The following is a 14,994-nucleotide window of genomic DNA, read 5'->3' as shown; positions in this document are numbered from 1 at the left end:
CGGATCCAGAAACAGAGACTGACTTGGGGTAAGCACAAATTTGTACATACAAAATGTTTTGGCTTGTTATGCAACTTGCTGGCAGTAAGCGTAAAAGTAAGAGTAAAAGTAGAAGTAGAAGTAGAAGCAAAAGTAAAAGGCGAGGCAAAAGCAGCAGCGCAGTGGCAGTGGCGAATGCAAAAGGCGAAAACTTTAAATACAAATTCAATTCGCATATTTTATGCGCTACGGAAATGCAAAACTGAGAGATAGATAGTAAGAGAGTGGGAGAGAGAGAGAGAGAGAGATGGAGAGATGATAACTGCCAGCACAGCGCAAAATAAGCAGCACAAATTGTTGCTGTCGAGTTTAAAGTTCAGTTCCATAGCGCTGCATATTAGCAGACTGAAGACGACGAACGGCGAGCAGTGAACAGCGAACGGCAGACGTCGGAAGTCAAATGCCGGACGTCGGACGTCGGACAGAAGACGAGAAATGTCCTCACAAATTGCGACTGTAAGAGTTGAGTTTATGATGCATTTATGCGGCCCTAGAAACGCTCTCAACTGCAAAGCAAGGCGAATACCAGAAGCAGCGACAGAAAACAACAACAGCAGAAGCAGTGGCAGTGGCAGTGGCAGGAGTCGGAGCAGGAGCAGCAGCATACCGATGCGACTGCTGAAAGTGCAACAAAAAGCGCATAATAACTGCATACTTGATGGCGCATTCCACGTTGCTGTTAGCCATCTTGACAATCCTACTGCTTGGCCTGGCCAACTCCTGCGCGCTCTCAACAACATGCCTGCCACAAATGTCAAATGCTTCATGTCTCAGCTCGGCTTGTAGGATTCAATTACTATGACTACTCTCGTACAAATTTGATTTTTCGTCATTCAATAGTATATATATATTTTTTTTTTGTAATTTATTATTAAAAGTATATGAAATATTTCTTAAGTTAAGTATATTTATCTTTAAGTTTTATATAATTTAATGGTGCTATTTAGTTTATTGCTCAGCCCTAGCTCGTACACATAGCTTGGGGCTTTAAGCTGGCCTCTTTAAGCATTTTATGTACATTTCGCAGTCGCTTGGACCCCGCAGCCCTGCTAATTTAGTGGCTGCACATTATTATCATAGTCATCAGCATCATTAAAACTTTAACGCAACTTGGTAAGCAGCAAGAGCAACACAAGCAACAGCAACACAAGCAGCAGCAGCAGCAGCAACAAAACACGATACTTTTTATATTGCACTTTACATTAAAGCAAATGACGTGGTGCCCCAGTCCAAACAAGGGCGAACCCGGGGCCCCTACGCTGGCTTGTTTCTTTTTTATAATAACTCAACTTAAGCTGCGGTCGCTGCACGTTTCGACTTTAATAAGCCAGCACGCAAGTTGGCCAACTTGCCGCAGCAGGAGGCGGGGCGACGAGGAAGCGAACTTGCCTCGAATTCAATTCAATGCGCGCTGCTGCGGCTCACAGACAACTTGAGGGCAAGTTGCCTGCCCCAGGGCGCTTCTTAGCCAACTCTCCCCCCGTCTCTCTCTCTCTCACACTCCCGCGCTTGCTCTCTTTGTCTGCTTTTTTCATGTGCTCTCTGAGCGAAACAAAGCAGCGAGGCAACTAACCAAACTCATCAAGCGTCGGTTTAATATAATAAAATTTCAGTTTATAACATTTCGCTCGCTCCCGCTGCTGCTGCTGCTGCTGCCGTGGCTGCCGTTGCTTTATTATTTTTACTCGACTTGGGCAATTTTCATTGTAGATGGCTCCAAGTAAATAAAATTAACCCATTACAATGAAGTTTTTTGTTGCTGTTGTTGGCGCTGTGTTGTGTTGTGTTGTGTAGGGCTGGCCTGGCTCGGGCTGGTTCGGCCCGATGCTGCGGCAAATTTCATTAGCTAAACGTTTTAAAGTGCGCACAAAATGCTTTGGGTATGGCCGTGGCCAGGCAACGAGCGACCCCTGGCCACAAACAATGATGCCGCACAAAGGCCTTTGAAGCAAAGGCGAAGCACATTCTTTTGACTCTATTTTCGTGCAGCCTTTGTGCTCAGAGCCACCATCAAGAGCGCCCAGCAGCACCACCACGACCTCTGCACGAACCAGCGGGCGGCCATAATAAGTACAACAATGCTGGCTAAATTCATAGCAACATATAAAACATTTTATACAACAATTTATCCTTGAGTTGCCACGCCCCTTTTGCCGAAGTCTCTCCTTCTCTGTCTTCGTATTGCGCACTGACCAACTCAAGTTGTAGTTGATGTGGGAGTGGCTGCAACCTTTTCAAACGCCGCCTTTATTACCAAATATTTTAACATTTTTCGCAAGTGTTTTAAGCCGACTTTTGTGTCTAGAGCAAAGTACCATTTGAGCGGTAGCAACGACAACGACAACAACAACAACAAAGACAGCAACAGCAACAACTTTAGCCGCTTATTTTTCGGCAAAGGGTGCCACACTTACGAATGGTGGGCGGGGCACACAATTCCCATTCAAGTGGGCGGCCAGTTCTTTTGTGGTGTTATTAAATGGCATTCAAAATGAAGCTTTAGATTACTTCTAACATTTTTGTTAACTTCACTTGTGTCCCAAAGGGGCGGTGGGCGTAAGGGCGCGACAAAATGTTTGCGCAGATAATACCCGAAATTAAATTGACATATTTTCAAGTTTTAATCATTTCATTAGGCTGCTGCAGCATTACCTTAACAATTAGTAAGCTATAATAATTATACCAAAAGAGAATGAAATATGCAATAAATATAAGAGGGAGTATTCTGAGCTTCCCAATCGATTGACGTATGGTGTTGCAGTAGTATGGGTGCGCAGCTGAGTGTATCCGTGTGTCGGAATGAGTCTTAGCTTTGCCTTGTCTTGTGTCTTCTTTCTCTCTCACTCTGCCTTTGTCTCTCGCTCTCTTTACCTCATTCTCTTTATGGATCAGACGTAAAGTTTAAATGGACTATCATATTCAAATTCAAATGATATATTCGCTGTATTAAGGATTCTTATCATATTGGCATTGTTTCCAGATATTTATATATATGTACATTTATACATTTATTTATATAAATATATACTTTTTTAAATATTATCTAAAAATAAATTAATACTATATAATAATAATAATAATCATTTATTTTTTATTTATTCTCCAGGCTTTGATGGTGGCATGCGTCAATGGTTCATGATGGAAATCTATGATCAACACAATGGCATGCTGCAGGCCAACATCAGCGCCAAGTTCGCCGTGTTCAGTGTGAGCGGCCTGGATGCGGGTCGTCTCTTTCGAATCTATATCTACGCTGCCAATGGACGCGGCCGCAGTGAAGCCGTGCCCTTGGATGGCTACACTCTGAAGGCTGCCGAGAAGCAAACTGGTAAGTGCATGGGCAGCGGCTAAGGGGCAAGAGAGAATGCATTTTTATGTGGGGCGTGTATTTGGCATTTATGAATGTTTTATGTTAATCTCTCTCGTGCCAGCAAGTGCTTATCGACACGCAGTCCGTCAGTCGGGGCAGTTGCATAATTTTGCATGAGATTTAGCTCGTATAGAGGAGTAAATTGAAGTCGAGCAGGAGACTTCGTTCCGCTTTCATTCTCAGGCCGTCTTGCAATTTAATTACGCTAAACTGCTCAATGAATTGTAAATTCCGCAGTGGTACAGAAAAACTTTTCCCTTGCATTTGGTCCACCCTAAAAATATGAGAGGCAATGTAACAGAACCCAAATTATGCAGGCGCCTGAGTACCGAAAAAATATGAAGAAAAATTATATAAAATGATTAACATTAATGAATTGTCTTTAGGAGGCTTGCGCCTGGCATGAAATGAAAGCAAAAGCAAATTGTAATACTAATTAGCTGAAGCAAAATGCCGTAAAGCAAAGTTTAGAAGAGCTTTTTCCACTGGCTGGGCCAAATGAGCTCGGGCTGTGTAGCCATTCCATAGTACTTGGCAAAGACAGAGTGTTATTTTTTTATTTATTTATTTATTTTTTTTTTTTTTTTTTTTTTTTTGGTAAACAACTTGAGACGTCGTTTTAATTTTTCATAAAGTCACAACAAAAGTGTAAAAGAAAAATGGGGAAATATGATGAGGGCGCTTGAAATGCTAGCAGTTAGCATTTAAAAAAACTGAATACCCTTTCAGAGTATTCAGAATGCTAAAAATATTACAAATAAAATAAATAATTAATAATAAAAATAATTTGACATTGAGGAAATTTGGGCCGGGATTCAAAGCTACAATTATATAAAAAATATTTTCAAAATTAAATTTAATCAATTACAATTTTATTTTTGTTTTTATAATATTCTTGGCCATTTGTACTATTTATTCATTTTATTTTTATTTTTTATGTTTTATTATTATTAATTTTTTTGTTTATCATTTCTTTATGTTTTATTACTATAGAACTATTTTGCTTATATAAGTAAAGCCGTGACAGGCCGTAGATTGAAACAGAGATACCCGTTTGGCTGTAGTGTAGAGTAAAAATTAGCATTTAGCCGTCTTATTAATGGGCTACTGTTTGGGGATGTTGCTTAGCGACGCTTTGTCTAATTGGACATTAAAACGATTCCGAATTAAACATGATTTCAATTTAATATTTTTTCATCTTGTGTGCTAACTCGGTCTTTTTCCCACTCTTTGCAGTTGCATTGACCTCGTACAAGGGCAGCGCCCAGGGCCCCAACAGCTTCGAGCTGACGCCCATCCTATCCATTGGCATATTTGTGGGCATTCTGGTGGCTCTGGTCTGCATTGGAATCGGCACCGTCGCCGCGCTGAAGCTGCGCTCGCACAAGCATCAGCAGCAGCAGAAGTTCGCACACTCGAATGCGAAATTCTCACGTCCGGGCAATTTGCAAATTAAGGATAAGATCTCATTGCCATTGAGCCACTCCGAGGAGATGTACGACGAGAAGAATCCCGATGTCGTGCCCTACAACGAGGGTAAGTGCAATTGCAATCCCGGCCAATCTTCCGTTTGCCTCAAGATAAATGCGACCGGGTGCTCTGGCTCCGTAATTTATGAGCGTTAGCAAAATAAAAAGGGGCTTAAGTACAGCCCGGCTGCCTGCCCTCCAGCCCGCTGGCCGAGCCAAGCAAACACGCTCGAGAGCATGCGAGTGAGTGGGAGTATGTGTGCGTGCGTGTGTGAGGGGCGGGGCTGGATTTTTGTGCCAGTGTTGAAATATTTAAATGACAGCTAATTGCTCCCAGGCTGGTCTAAGCTGCCTTTTCCATGTGTTTGTTTGCTCATATGTCTGCAGTCAAGTGCCAGTCCAACTCTTTGTCACTCGACTTCCCTCCCGCTCTGGCACTCTCTCGCTCTCTCCCTCTCTCTCTCTCTCGCTTGCTCGCTTTAGTGGTGTGCCCTCTGCTGTGCAGTAGTACTTTAAGTTCGCAGAGATTTCGGCCAGTGCACACGTCCTTAGCTTGATTAATGGCAATCAAGAAATCAGCGGCAGCTTTACCAGCTCAACAATTTAATCAATTTTCCTAACGTACAGCAATTTGATGGCAAATGCCGAAAAGAAAATTGAACGTTGCTTCAGCGAAAATCACCAACAGATTTCCTCAAAAAAGGGGAGGCACCCGGCCAGCCAGTTGGCCAGCCAAAAACTTTTGCCTTTTGCGCAACTTAACAACAACACCAACAAGCCGAAACTTTTCACTAAGCCAACGTTTTCTCTCTCTCTCTCCCTCTTCCTCTATCGCTCTCTTTCTTCCAATTTAGTTGATGGCGAATATAAACAAAAATCAGCAACACAAACGCCATCGGGACATCTTTCAACAACCAGCGAGGTGGAAATCAGCTGCAAGCCAGGCGCCACAGCCGGCGTGAGCGCCAGCGTCGCCGCCTCCTGCTCGACGGACAGCGGCGCCTATCAGAGCAGCAAGGTAAGTTAGCTGGCGCACATTGTGGTTAGATTATAGGCATACAAAAACTCTGCCAAGTTTATGGTTTATAATTTCAATGAATGTTAAATACTAAATCTTAAATTTACCCAAATACGTATACACATTGTGCCTTTAAAGGACGACGAGCTGCACTATGCGGAACTTGCGCTGAACACCGCCAGCACCTCCAAGAAGAACCAGCCCGCTTTGACAACCCAGCAGCAGCAGCAACCGCCACAGCAATCGCAGTCACAGTCACAGTCGCAGTCGCAGCCAGTCGTGGGTGGCACCTTGCCACATGGCTCCAGTATGCGCAAGCTGTTGCCCAACATACCGGCCACGGCCACGCTGCAGCGCCACAAGCCGAATGCGGGCGGGCTGCAGCATCCGCACCAGCATGCACCGGCGCACTCGTACGACTATTTCGAGGAGCCCACGATATATGCACAGATAGATGCATATAAGACGCGGGCCGGGGCAATGGCGGTCATGCAGGTGGACACGGCGGCCGGGTCGGCGTTTGGGCAGTGCGTCTCATCGCCAGGATCGCAGGGGACGCCCTCGACCGTGTCTCCGGGCACGGTGCAAATGTATACGCTGCCCTCGCATCCCGGCGGCTATCACACCCTGCCGCACAATCACCAGCAGCAGCAGCAGCCGCCGCACAGCTCCTCCTCCATGATGCAAATGATGCATCAACAGTTGCATCATCATCCAGCTGGCAACATGCCCATGCCGCCCTCCTACCAGCAACACCAACAGCAGCAACAGCAGCAGCAGCAACAACAACAACAGCAGCAACAGCAACTGGCACATGGCCAAATGCTCGTCTCGAGCAATAGCAGCGGACTGGCCTCCACGGCAGCCATCGCCAGTCCCAGCAGCTCCCTCTCCGGGCTGTCCGGCGTGGGCAAGTCCTACTCACGCGAAATTGTTACGGTGCGGACACCGTTGATGTTCTCGCAGCAGGAGAGCTGCGTCTAAGTGCAGATGTCCCGTGCAATTGAGAGCTCCTTGAGGTTTGTGTCTAGGCTAAGTGTTGCCAAATGAACGAATTGAAAGCAAAATATTTAACTGTATAATAAATACATCCACAAGCACTGCAACAATTAAACACAATTGAACAAAATTAACAGGCGAACCGCCATTTGCCATTTTCAACCATTTCCGACTACAAATAAGTCCAATAAATCCATGTAATTAAACACGTAAAATATGCAAGAGCAAGCCGTAAATTTGATTATGAAACCATATCGATACCGGCGAATCTCCAATGCACCGATTAATCAGATTTGCTTGCCATCATAGGGAATACTGAAAAGTAAATTGAAATACATGTTAGCGTAATTTACAACATAAAATCATAAAAAATAGAAAAAAAAAAACGATGAAAATACAAAAATAAACGAAAATATTCAAGAGTTTATAATTACCTTGCTGGCAGTGCAAAGTATTTCCTCAACTAATACTGACTGAGCTACGCAGCTTTTCCATTGTTTTCTCTTTACTTTTGTTCCGTCTTGAATATAAGCTCTGCAGCAGCAGCAGCAGCAGCAGCAAACACAATGAATTCCAATTGAATGTGCATCAAAAGGTTCCTTCCTTACAGTAAGTACTCACACAAAACAGCCACAGACAAGAGCAGAAAACGCAGAAAAATAAAAGCCAAAAAATAAATTAAAAATAAATTAAAAATTAAAACCTATTTTGTCTAAGAATAAATAATGCAAATGCAAAAATATTTCCACAATGACTTTGTAAATGTATGTAAATGTTTTACGAAATATATATATATATATATAAATATCCACTTATAAAGTACGCAGAACAATTTATATAGAAACTAAGCTCAATATGCATAAACATTTTAGCATTAATTATTATATAATCAAACTTGAAGCTCACGAAACACAGCGGAAATAGCAAAAACTTTTGGCAATTAAATAAGTATAAAATTGATTATAAATTAAATATATAAGAAAATTAAAAACACGCATAGAAAATGCACACACACACACACACATACACAAAAGTTAGTTGCAATTAGATTAGCATAAATTTGTAGCTCATAATGACTGTAAATGGCGAAAAGTTATAAGAATCTGATTGTTTTAATCAATGTCTCATAAGTGTATGTAAAAATTAGTTGCATATTCCAATTTCAAAACTCAAAAGACTAAAAACTTGAAAAACATTTCGTTAAGAGCTCTAAGAACAATGTGTAAATTGCATTTTTGAATATACATATACTAATTCTTAATTTAAATACTATATAAATAAATATATTTACATTAATAAGTGTATATATACATATGTATATCAGTGTATTTCAAGCACCCTGTACATTTATTGTTGCAACTCTAAATTGATGTTAAAAAAATAAAATAATTTAAAAAGCGAAAAAAAATCTTTACACTCTTTAGGATAATTTGTAAAAAAATGAAAAACTGTTGCAAAAACTATTCGTCGCGCCAGAAAAATTCGAATTAAGAAAAACAACTGCAAAAAAAAAAGAAGAAAATTATAGAAATATAAATGTATTTTAAACGTGATGTCTCTTAAAAAAAGTTTAATGAATAAATAAATTAAATAATCAGAATTGGATCGTTGGCTAAGTGTATGTATGTAAGGATTTCAGAATGAGATTAGTCTAGCCAATTGGATAATAAATTAATTTAAATTAAATGTAAATTAAAATTAAACAATTATGAAAGATATAAATGTATGTTATTTTAAGCACTCAAAGAGCAAATGAAATCCAAGATAACAAGTGAAATCGATAAGATGTCCCCCATACCAAAATACAAGGAATACAATAAACAAACGGAGAAACTAAATACATTCAAAAATAAATAAATTCGAAAAATTTCAAAAAATTCATCCAGTTGCAATTTTATTGAATTCCGTTTTCAGCCCCTTCAATTCTTAAGCTCTCGACATATTTTCAATCAGGCCTTAGCTCCACGTGAGGCCTTCGGTGGCTGGGGCAAGTCCAACCTTGGCTGGCGCATGGCACCAGAAATATTTTGTTGCAGCTATTCGGCCATTTAGGGCCGCTATTTGGCAACAATTTCAATGCACACACACACACACACACACAAATTGACAGTGCAACGCTGGCAGAGCCGAGGGACCTGTCGCCTGCATCTTTGGCTGTGACTTGCAGCGCGGCTGCTGAATTTGCCTCAAGGGCAGCCGGAGCCAAATAGCCTTTTCAAATTGTGCACTCAAATGGACACAGCGAGGACAGCTGGCAGCGACGAGGACAGACTCACTACGTCTGTCCGTCTGCCCGTCTGCCCATCTGTCTGTGCAAACAGGGCGTATGAGCTATGTGTGCGCGTGTGTGTAGCGAGGAGGAAACGAGAGAGAGAGTGAGAGAGTGAGAGAAGAATACGTAAGGACATTTCTTACATTGAGCTTTTAACAATTTGGTATTCTTCATTTTTGTATTTTTTTATTCATTTTTGGACGGCGCGCAGCCGGGGCTGGGGAAACGTTTGCCTGTGCACTGGAGCGTAGATCTAAAGAAATGAAAAAGCAGCGCAGGCACAGACATCACTTAGATTTGTGGCTAGAAAAGCAACGACAATGCCAAATGGTCATGTTTGACAACTTTTCATGCCAGCACCCTCCCTGCCCCAGCAGCGTTCGTTACTTTGTCACGCTGCTCGAAATTAACAAGGAAACCCAAAATTGACATACTCCGAGCATGGCAACTGGCAGGGGCCAAGCAAATGAGGCAGCCAGCCAGAGAAATCAGTGCTGCAAATGCAACAACAGCTCGCCGCTGCACTTACTGCTCATATGTCACATGACCCCTCGACACCCTCGGCTGCCCCTCGTGCGACGTAAATGTCTCCTGCAGCAATATTTCTGCCAGCTTTGATGTTCTCTGTTCCTGCCACAGGCGACTGGCTTCAAATTAAAACTTGAAATGTTCGCTCAATTAAGTGTGTGCGTCCAGATCATTCGAAATGGCCATTTAATTTCTGGCTGTGTGGAAAATTGAATGGAAATTTGTTACTTTGTAGTCAACCTCTTTTATATTTCCAGAATATTGTGGCGCTGGCTTGAAATTAATTCTGGAATAGAAATATAATATACACTAATATTATATATGCTGAAGGGGTAGAGCTTATTGAAAAAGTTTTTGTTTCCGATTTGCATAAAGTTATAGGGGACCATCTTTTGTAGGAATATTATTTGATTTATGTTGCTACAGCACGTCGCCCACTTAAAGCGCGGGCTTGAGGAAATCCTTATTTATATATTGACAAATCAGTTGGAGCTTAACCTGAAATTCAGCGCATGTAACAATCGCTCGAGTGCTGCAGCTGTCCATCACTGTCGGAGTAAAAAATAAAAAGCAAATGCATAAAAAATAACAGCTCAGCAATTGTTTGCCGAGTACCGGCGTCGGTCGATCGCCGGCTGGTGTAACTCATCCATTGGTATCTGCTGGCCATTTGTTAAGCAAGCCAGTGCAACTCGTTCGGGGCGGGCATACATCAAACTGTGAACGCAAAATACGCTCGTATTTGTTACGTTTGACGGGGCATAAACAAGGAACAGGAAAAGGAACAGCAACACGCGGCGTATGCGCAATATTCGCATGAGATATGTCCGCGTAGCTGGCTGGGATTGGAGATTATTGCTGCAGCAATGGCAGGTAAATGACATCGCAGCTGGATGGCGCTTGTGCCTGTGTCGTATCAGCGTCTGAGGCAAAACAATCTCATTACTATTATTTTTGAGCAGCAGCAAACTTCAAACTTTCTATCAATTTCCGCTGCAATATCCGCCAGGCGCACCAGGCGCTCACCAACAACAAAATCTCAAGTAGTGTCTCATGTGCAGCGCCGCGCTGTGCGGTGCAGCGCCCGAGAATGCACTCAACACACTTTGCGTCAAAGCCATTGTTGTTGTCGTTAGCCTTATTGTTATTATTGCTATCGCTGTTGTTGCTGCCGCTGCCGCTGCTGCTGTTGCTGCTGCTTGTGTTGTGTGTCAGCGGCGCCCAAGTGACAGCATTGTTTTGCGCCCTGACGCAGCTGATGCTACAAGAAATGCACGCTTTGAAGTAAACAAGCAATTTTGTAAAGCAGCAACATCAGGATACCTCTCCCCAGCCCCTGGCAACCCCTGGCAAGCCTTGGCAACCCCTGGCAACCGAGCACGTATGCATGCAAAGAGTCTAGCTCGGAATATGGCCTGCGTCGTCAGCAGTCGAGTCCATGCCCTTACCCCTACCCTCACTCGCCGCTGGCAACTGTCAATGCACTCTCGACTCGTCGACTCGTCGCTGCTCCTTTTGCTGCATTTTTTATGCTGCATCGCTCTTTGACTCTTTTGCCGCTTTTGTTCGGCTGCTGCCGCCCTATCAGCCATGAATTATTTTTGCATTTCTGTTGCACGCTGACAATGATGGGGCACAGCCCAGACGCTGACAACAATGTCATCAACATAATCATCAGCCATCAAGCTAAACAGCATTCGTATATATACAGATATACTTGCATAAATACTCGAATAATATATACGCTTTTGTATTTGAAAAAAAGTAAAGTAAAAAGTATGTTTCAACAGCCTCTCGTTCCCTTAAACAGCGACTTTGACTCGGTCCATAATTAATATTACGCATACGACAGGACGTACACAGAGCAGCAGGACTGCCAGCCTGGCTTTGGCTTTACAAAGCGTCAAGCTTTGCACTGGCTCCAGTGACAAATGTTTGGCCATAAATTACAGTTATGCATGCTATAAATATTCAAATAACATGACCAGCACCCAAATGCTCTCACAGCAACTGGCTAACTAATGATCTATTAGCCAAAACTGGAAGTTCCTGTTTGGTTCTGTTTCGTTTCGTTTCGTTTCGTTTCGTTTCGTCTCGTTTCGTTCGTTTCTCTTCGCGCCACTCAGCTCCGTTGCGTGTCTTATTAGTTCTGAAAGGCGAGCACGTTCCAAGTTTTATGGCAGCCGGAGTTTGACAACAGGCATTTGTCATAGGTCCAACTGCGTTTGCAGCTTAGCCGAGAATATTTCCAACAAATTGTTCCATCTGTACAACAAATATGATTGAAATAATTTGTTGACCCCTGTGACCAAAAATTACTCAATTAATGGCAACAAGGAGAGGAAGCACAGCTCCGGATTCATGTAGAGCAATGGAGTCAGTTTTTAGAAGTAAGAAATGTATTTTAAGAGAATTTCTAATGTTATTCATGTTAAGGAACTTATAAAAAAAATTAATTGATTTTTATATCAATATTTGATGACAATAATAATATAATATCTATCTTTTTTTATAGTAATTTTTTAAAATATCAAAGTCTGATATAACTTCGATTTCTATTCAGATTTCATCTCACTTCTGCGCAAGCTTGTCAATAAAATCACCTCACATTTTGAATTTGCAGCATTTCTATTAATTTCTAAGGCCAACTTGATGTAGTTCGTGCCAAAACTTAGTTGCGTTAACTGGGGAAAATCCCGTGGAAAGTTCATCTGGCAGCTGGCAATCATTTATTGCCAACGCTGCCCGCCTCTCGAATGGGGCATGGCCGACAGTTTTGGACAATGCTCGAATTACGAGTATCATGCCGCAGAAGCCGAGGCGAAACAAAAGTGCAAATCTAACTAAAAACTCGACAATAACAATGGCAAAAGTATTTCAAAAACTTTAGCGATGCCGAAGCAGCAGAAAAGTTTAGCGCAAAACATTTTATTGCACTCTGCAGAAAGTGCATATTACGTATACGCCACAGACGCAACAGAGACAACGACAGCTCGGACAGGGCCCGGGTGGTGGGCGGCACAGATTACGTGGGAAGCCGGGCATGCCGTCGAGTGAGTGGCTCCCAAAGCAAACGTAAAATATGAAATATATTTCAACTTCTGCACTGCAAACAAAATACAAAAATGTCTGTGGCATCGTTAGCGCAGCGCATGCTGTTGCAAATATGCGGCAGGACCCACATTTGCAGCAGGCATTTGGGGCATGCATGAGCAGGAGCAGGGAATGCGTATTCACCAAATATGCAATGACAAAAGTACGCCCTGCACGCCAATGCAAACGGATAAGGGGAGACTCACATGAACCCGCTCAAAGCGAGTGATACGCTTTTAATGATAATTTCTGCATTAGCAAAAGCCAAACATGAGCTGCTTCTGCCGCTGATACAGTTACTTATCTGCCTTGCCAGAGTATTAGCTGACACTTTAAGGCCATTTTTCGTTAATGGCTCGCTGTCATTCGTTTGCCCAGCTCTGATTTGAGGCTCAGCCTCAGAGTGCACCGCATGCGAGTGGCAAGTGAAAGTGGCAGCTCCTGGAATTGAAAGGACGCTAATGCACGCAGGCCTCACGCTGCAGCTGCTGGCACTCGGCAGGCAGTTGACAGTGCTCCCAAACAACAAATGGATGTTGCCATTGCCATGCCACAAGACGGGCTTATGGACGCCACTTCAAGGGCAAACGCCAATAACTTATATTCCAAGGAGCTGCCACTGAGAGTCCCATGTCACAAGTCAAAGTGCAACTATTAAGTGAAATATCAAATGAGCTGACAATTGCCGCAGTGAAAGTTTTCTCCTTGACCGAGGCAGAGTGAATTTGCAGATTGGGATATGAAGCAAGGGCTTGCAGTAAATACTAACATTATTTTACATATTCATCGTGGTAATAAAGAAAGGGTTTCATATAAATATTAACATTATTTTTAATTAAATATTTATTTATTTATTTTTGCATGTTGGGCACAAATCATTTTCATTGCCTGCCAAATAAATTCAGAAAATATGGCACATACAGTCTAATCGATATAAAGTCGAATAGGTACAGAACAGAATGGCTGACTTTGAGCTGGAGTATGCTTTAGGCAACTTAGCTTACTGCTCTCAGTAGATTCGAAAATAAAGAAGCAAAATGAAGCCTTAAAATGGAATGAAAAAGATGCCAAAGAGCAAAGGCATCGAGTCAGTGAATAAAGTATTGCATGAATAAACTACTTTGTAATTTCCCGTCACCCTTGCGTGAGGCTGAGGATGATCACATTTTCATATGATTCGTGCTATTTTTGAGTTCTCTCACTCTCACTCTCAGTCTCCCTCGCTCACTCACTCACTCTCTTTCTCTCACTCTCTCTCTTTACCACTTCCACTCTCTGTCTTAGTCTCACTCTCACTCTCTCTCACACTCTATCTCTCTCTCTCACGACGATCACATTTTTTCGCTTTTTAGTCAAGCGTATACCGAACTCTTGAAAGGGTTTGTCATAATTATTTGTGGAAAAGGTATGATAGCGTTGATGCGCACTATTTATATATTTCCACAACAAGCATGAACACATACTGACGGATCCTTGATAGACTCTTGGTTTTAGAAGCTCATTTACTCAATTCATTTATGCAGCTCTTCAAGAAATTTAACAGAACCACGTCAGCTTCTCTTTGTCCATCCCTCCCAGTTTATTCTCCAATATTCCATTGCAGTCCCGGTCACATACGACAAATTGATAACAGCAATATAATTCAGCTGGAGCAGCGCATATATTGCTTCAATATTTATAGACAACTTTGTATGCTGCCAATAAATTAAATTCCTCTATATATACTGCAATTAATTTGTGCTTTATTTTTAAAACACCAACGCAACTGTGCCCTTATAATCCGTATCAAGTCTCGTCGGCCTTGTGCCGTTACTATTTGCCATAATTAGAGCGCACTTCCCATTCGGGTCATACAAATAATAATTTGCTTATGTGGCAGGAGAAGTGTTGTCCTGGCGGCAATACACTGCGTATGCGTGTTTTAATTGATGGCGCAGTTCCGCAGCTGACTGTGTGCATTAAATGCACTGTTAGCCGCAACTCTTGCAGTTTTGCGCAATGTTTAATTAATTATCAATTAATGCGTTACAAACCGCAGCATTAATTTCATACGCCGCGTTGCACAGCCGTAGTTGAGGCAGCGCCAGCATCAGCAACAGAAACAAACACCGCAGCAATTGATTATATGCAAATCTGTCAGAGCATCGCCGCTTATCGATTATCTTATTAAGACTGAACTATCTGTACGTGGAAATATATAAATTAT

The 14,994-nt window shown here is 42.3% G+C and overlaps 1 protein-coding gene across 1 annotated transcript in view; it reads left to right on the top strand.

Annotated features, from left to right (window-relative positions):
- The window catches only part of side-VI (sidestep VI transmembrane protein), a 63,550-nt gene extending 55,462 nt beyond the window's left edge, over positions 1 to 8,088 (top strand). The window contains exons 13-16 of the mRNA XM_018113644.3: positions 3,146 to 3,367; positions 4,646 to 4,945; positions 5,733 to 5,896; positions 6,035 to 8,088. Coding sequence (XP_017969133.2) covers positions 3,146 to 3,367; positions 4,646 to 4,945; positions 5,733 to 5,896; positions 6,035 to 6,880 — 1,532 coding nt within the window. The 3' untranslated portion in view covers positions 6,881 to 8,088. The remainder of the gene's footprint in view (positions 1 to 3,145; positions 3,368 to 4,645; positions 4,946 to 5,732; positions 5,897 to 6,034) is intronic.
- Positions 8,089 to 14,994: the final 6,906 nt, after the last annotated feature.

Source organism: Drosophila navojoa, chromosome 2 (assembly GCF_054131105.1).
Source record: "Drosophila navojoa isolate 15081-1374.11 chromosome 2, UAZ_NAV_1.0, whole genome shotgun sequence".
Classification (NCBI taxonomy): domain Eukaryota; kingdom Metazoa; phylum Arthropoda; class Insecta; order Diptera; family Drosophilidae; genus Drosophila; species Drosophila navojoa.
The sequence above is the reverse complement of the archived record's forward strand: the minus strand, read 5'-3'. Positions and strand labels throughout refer to the sequence as shown.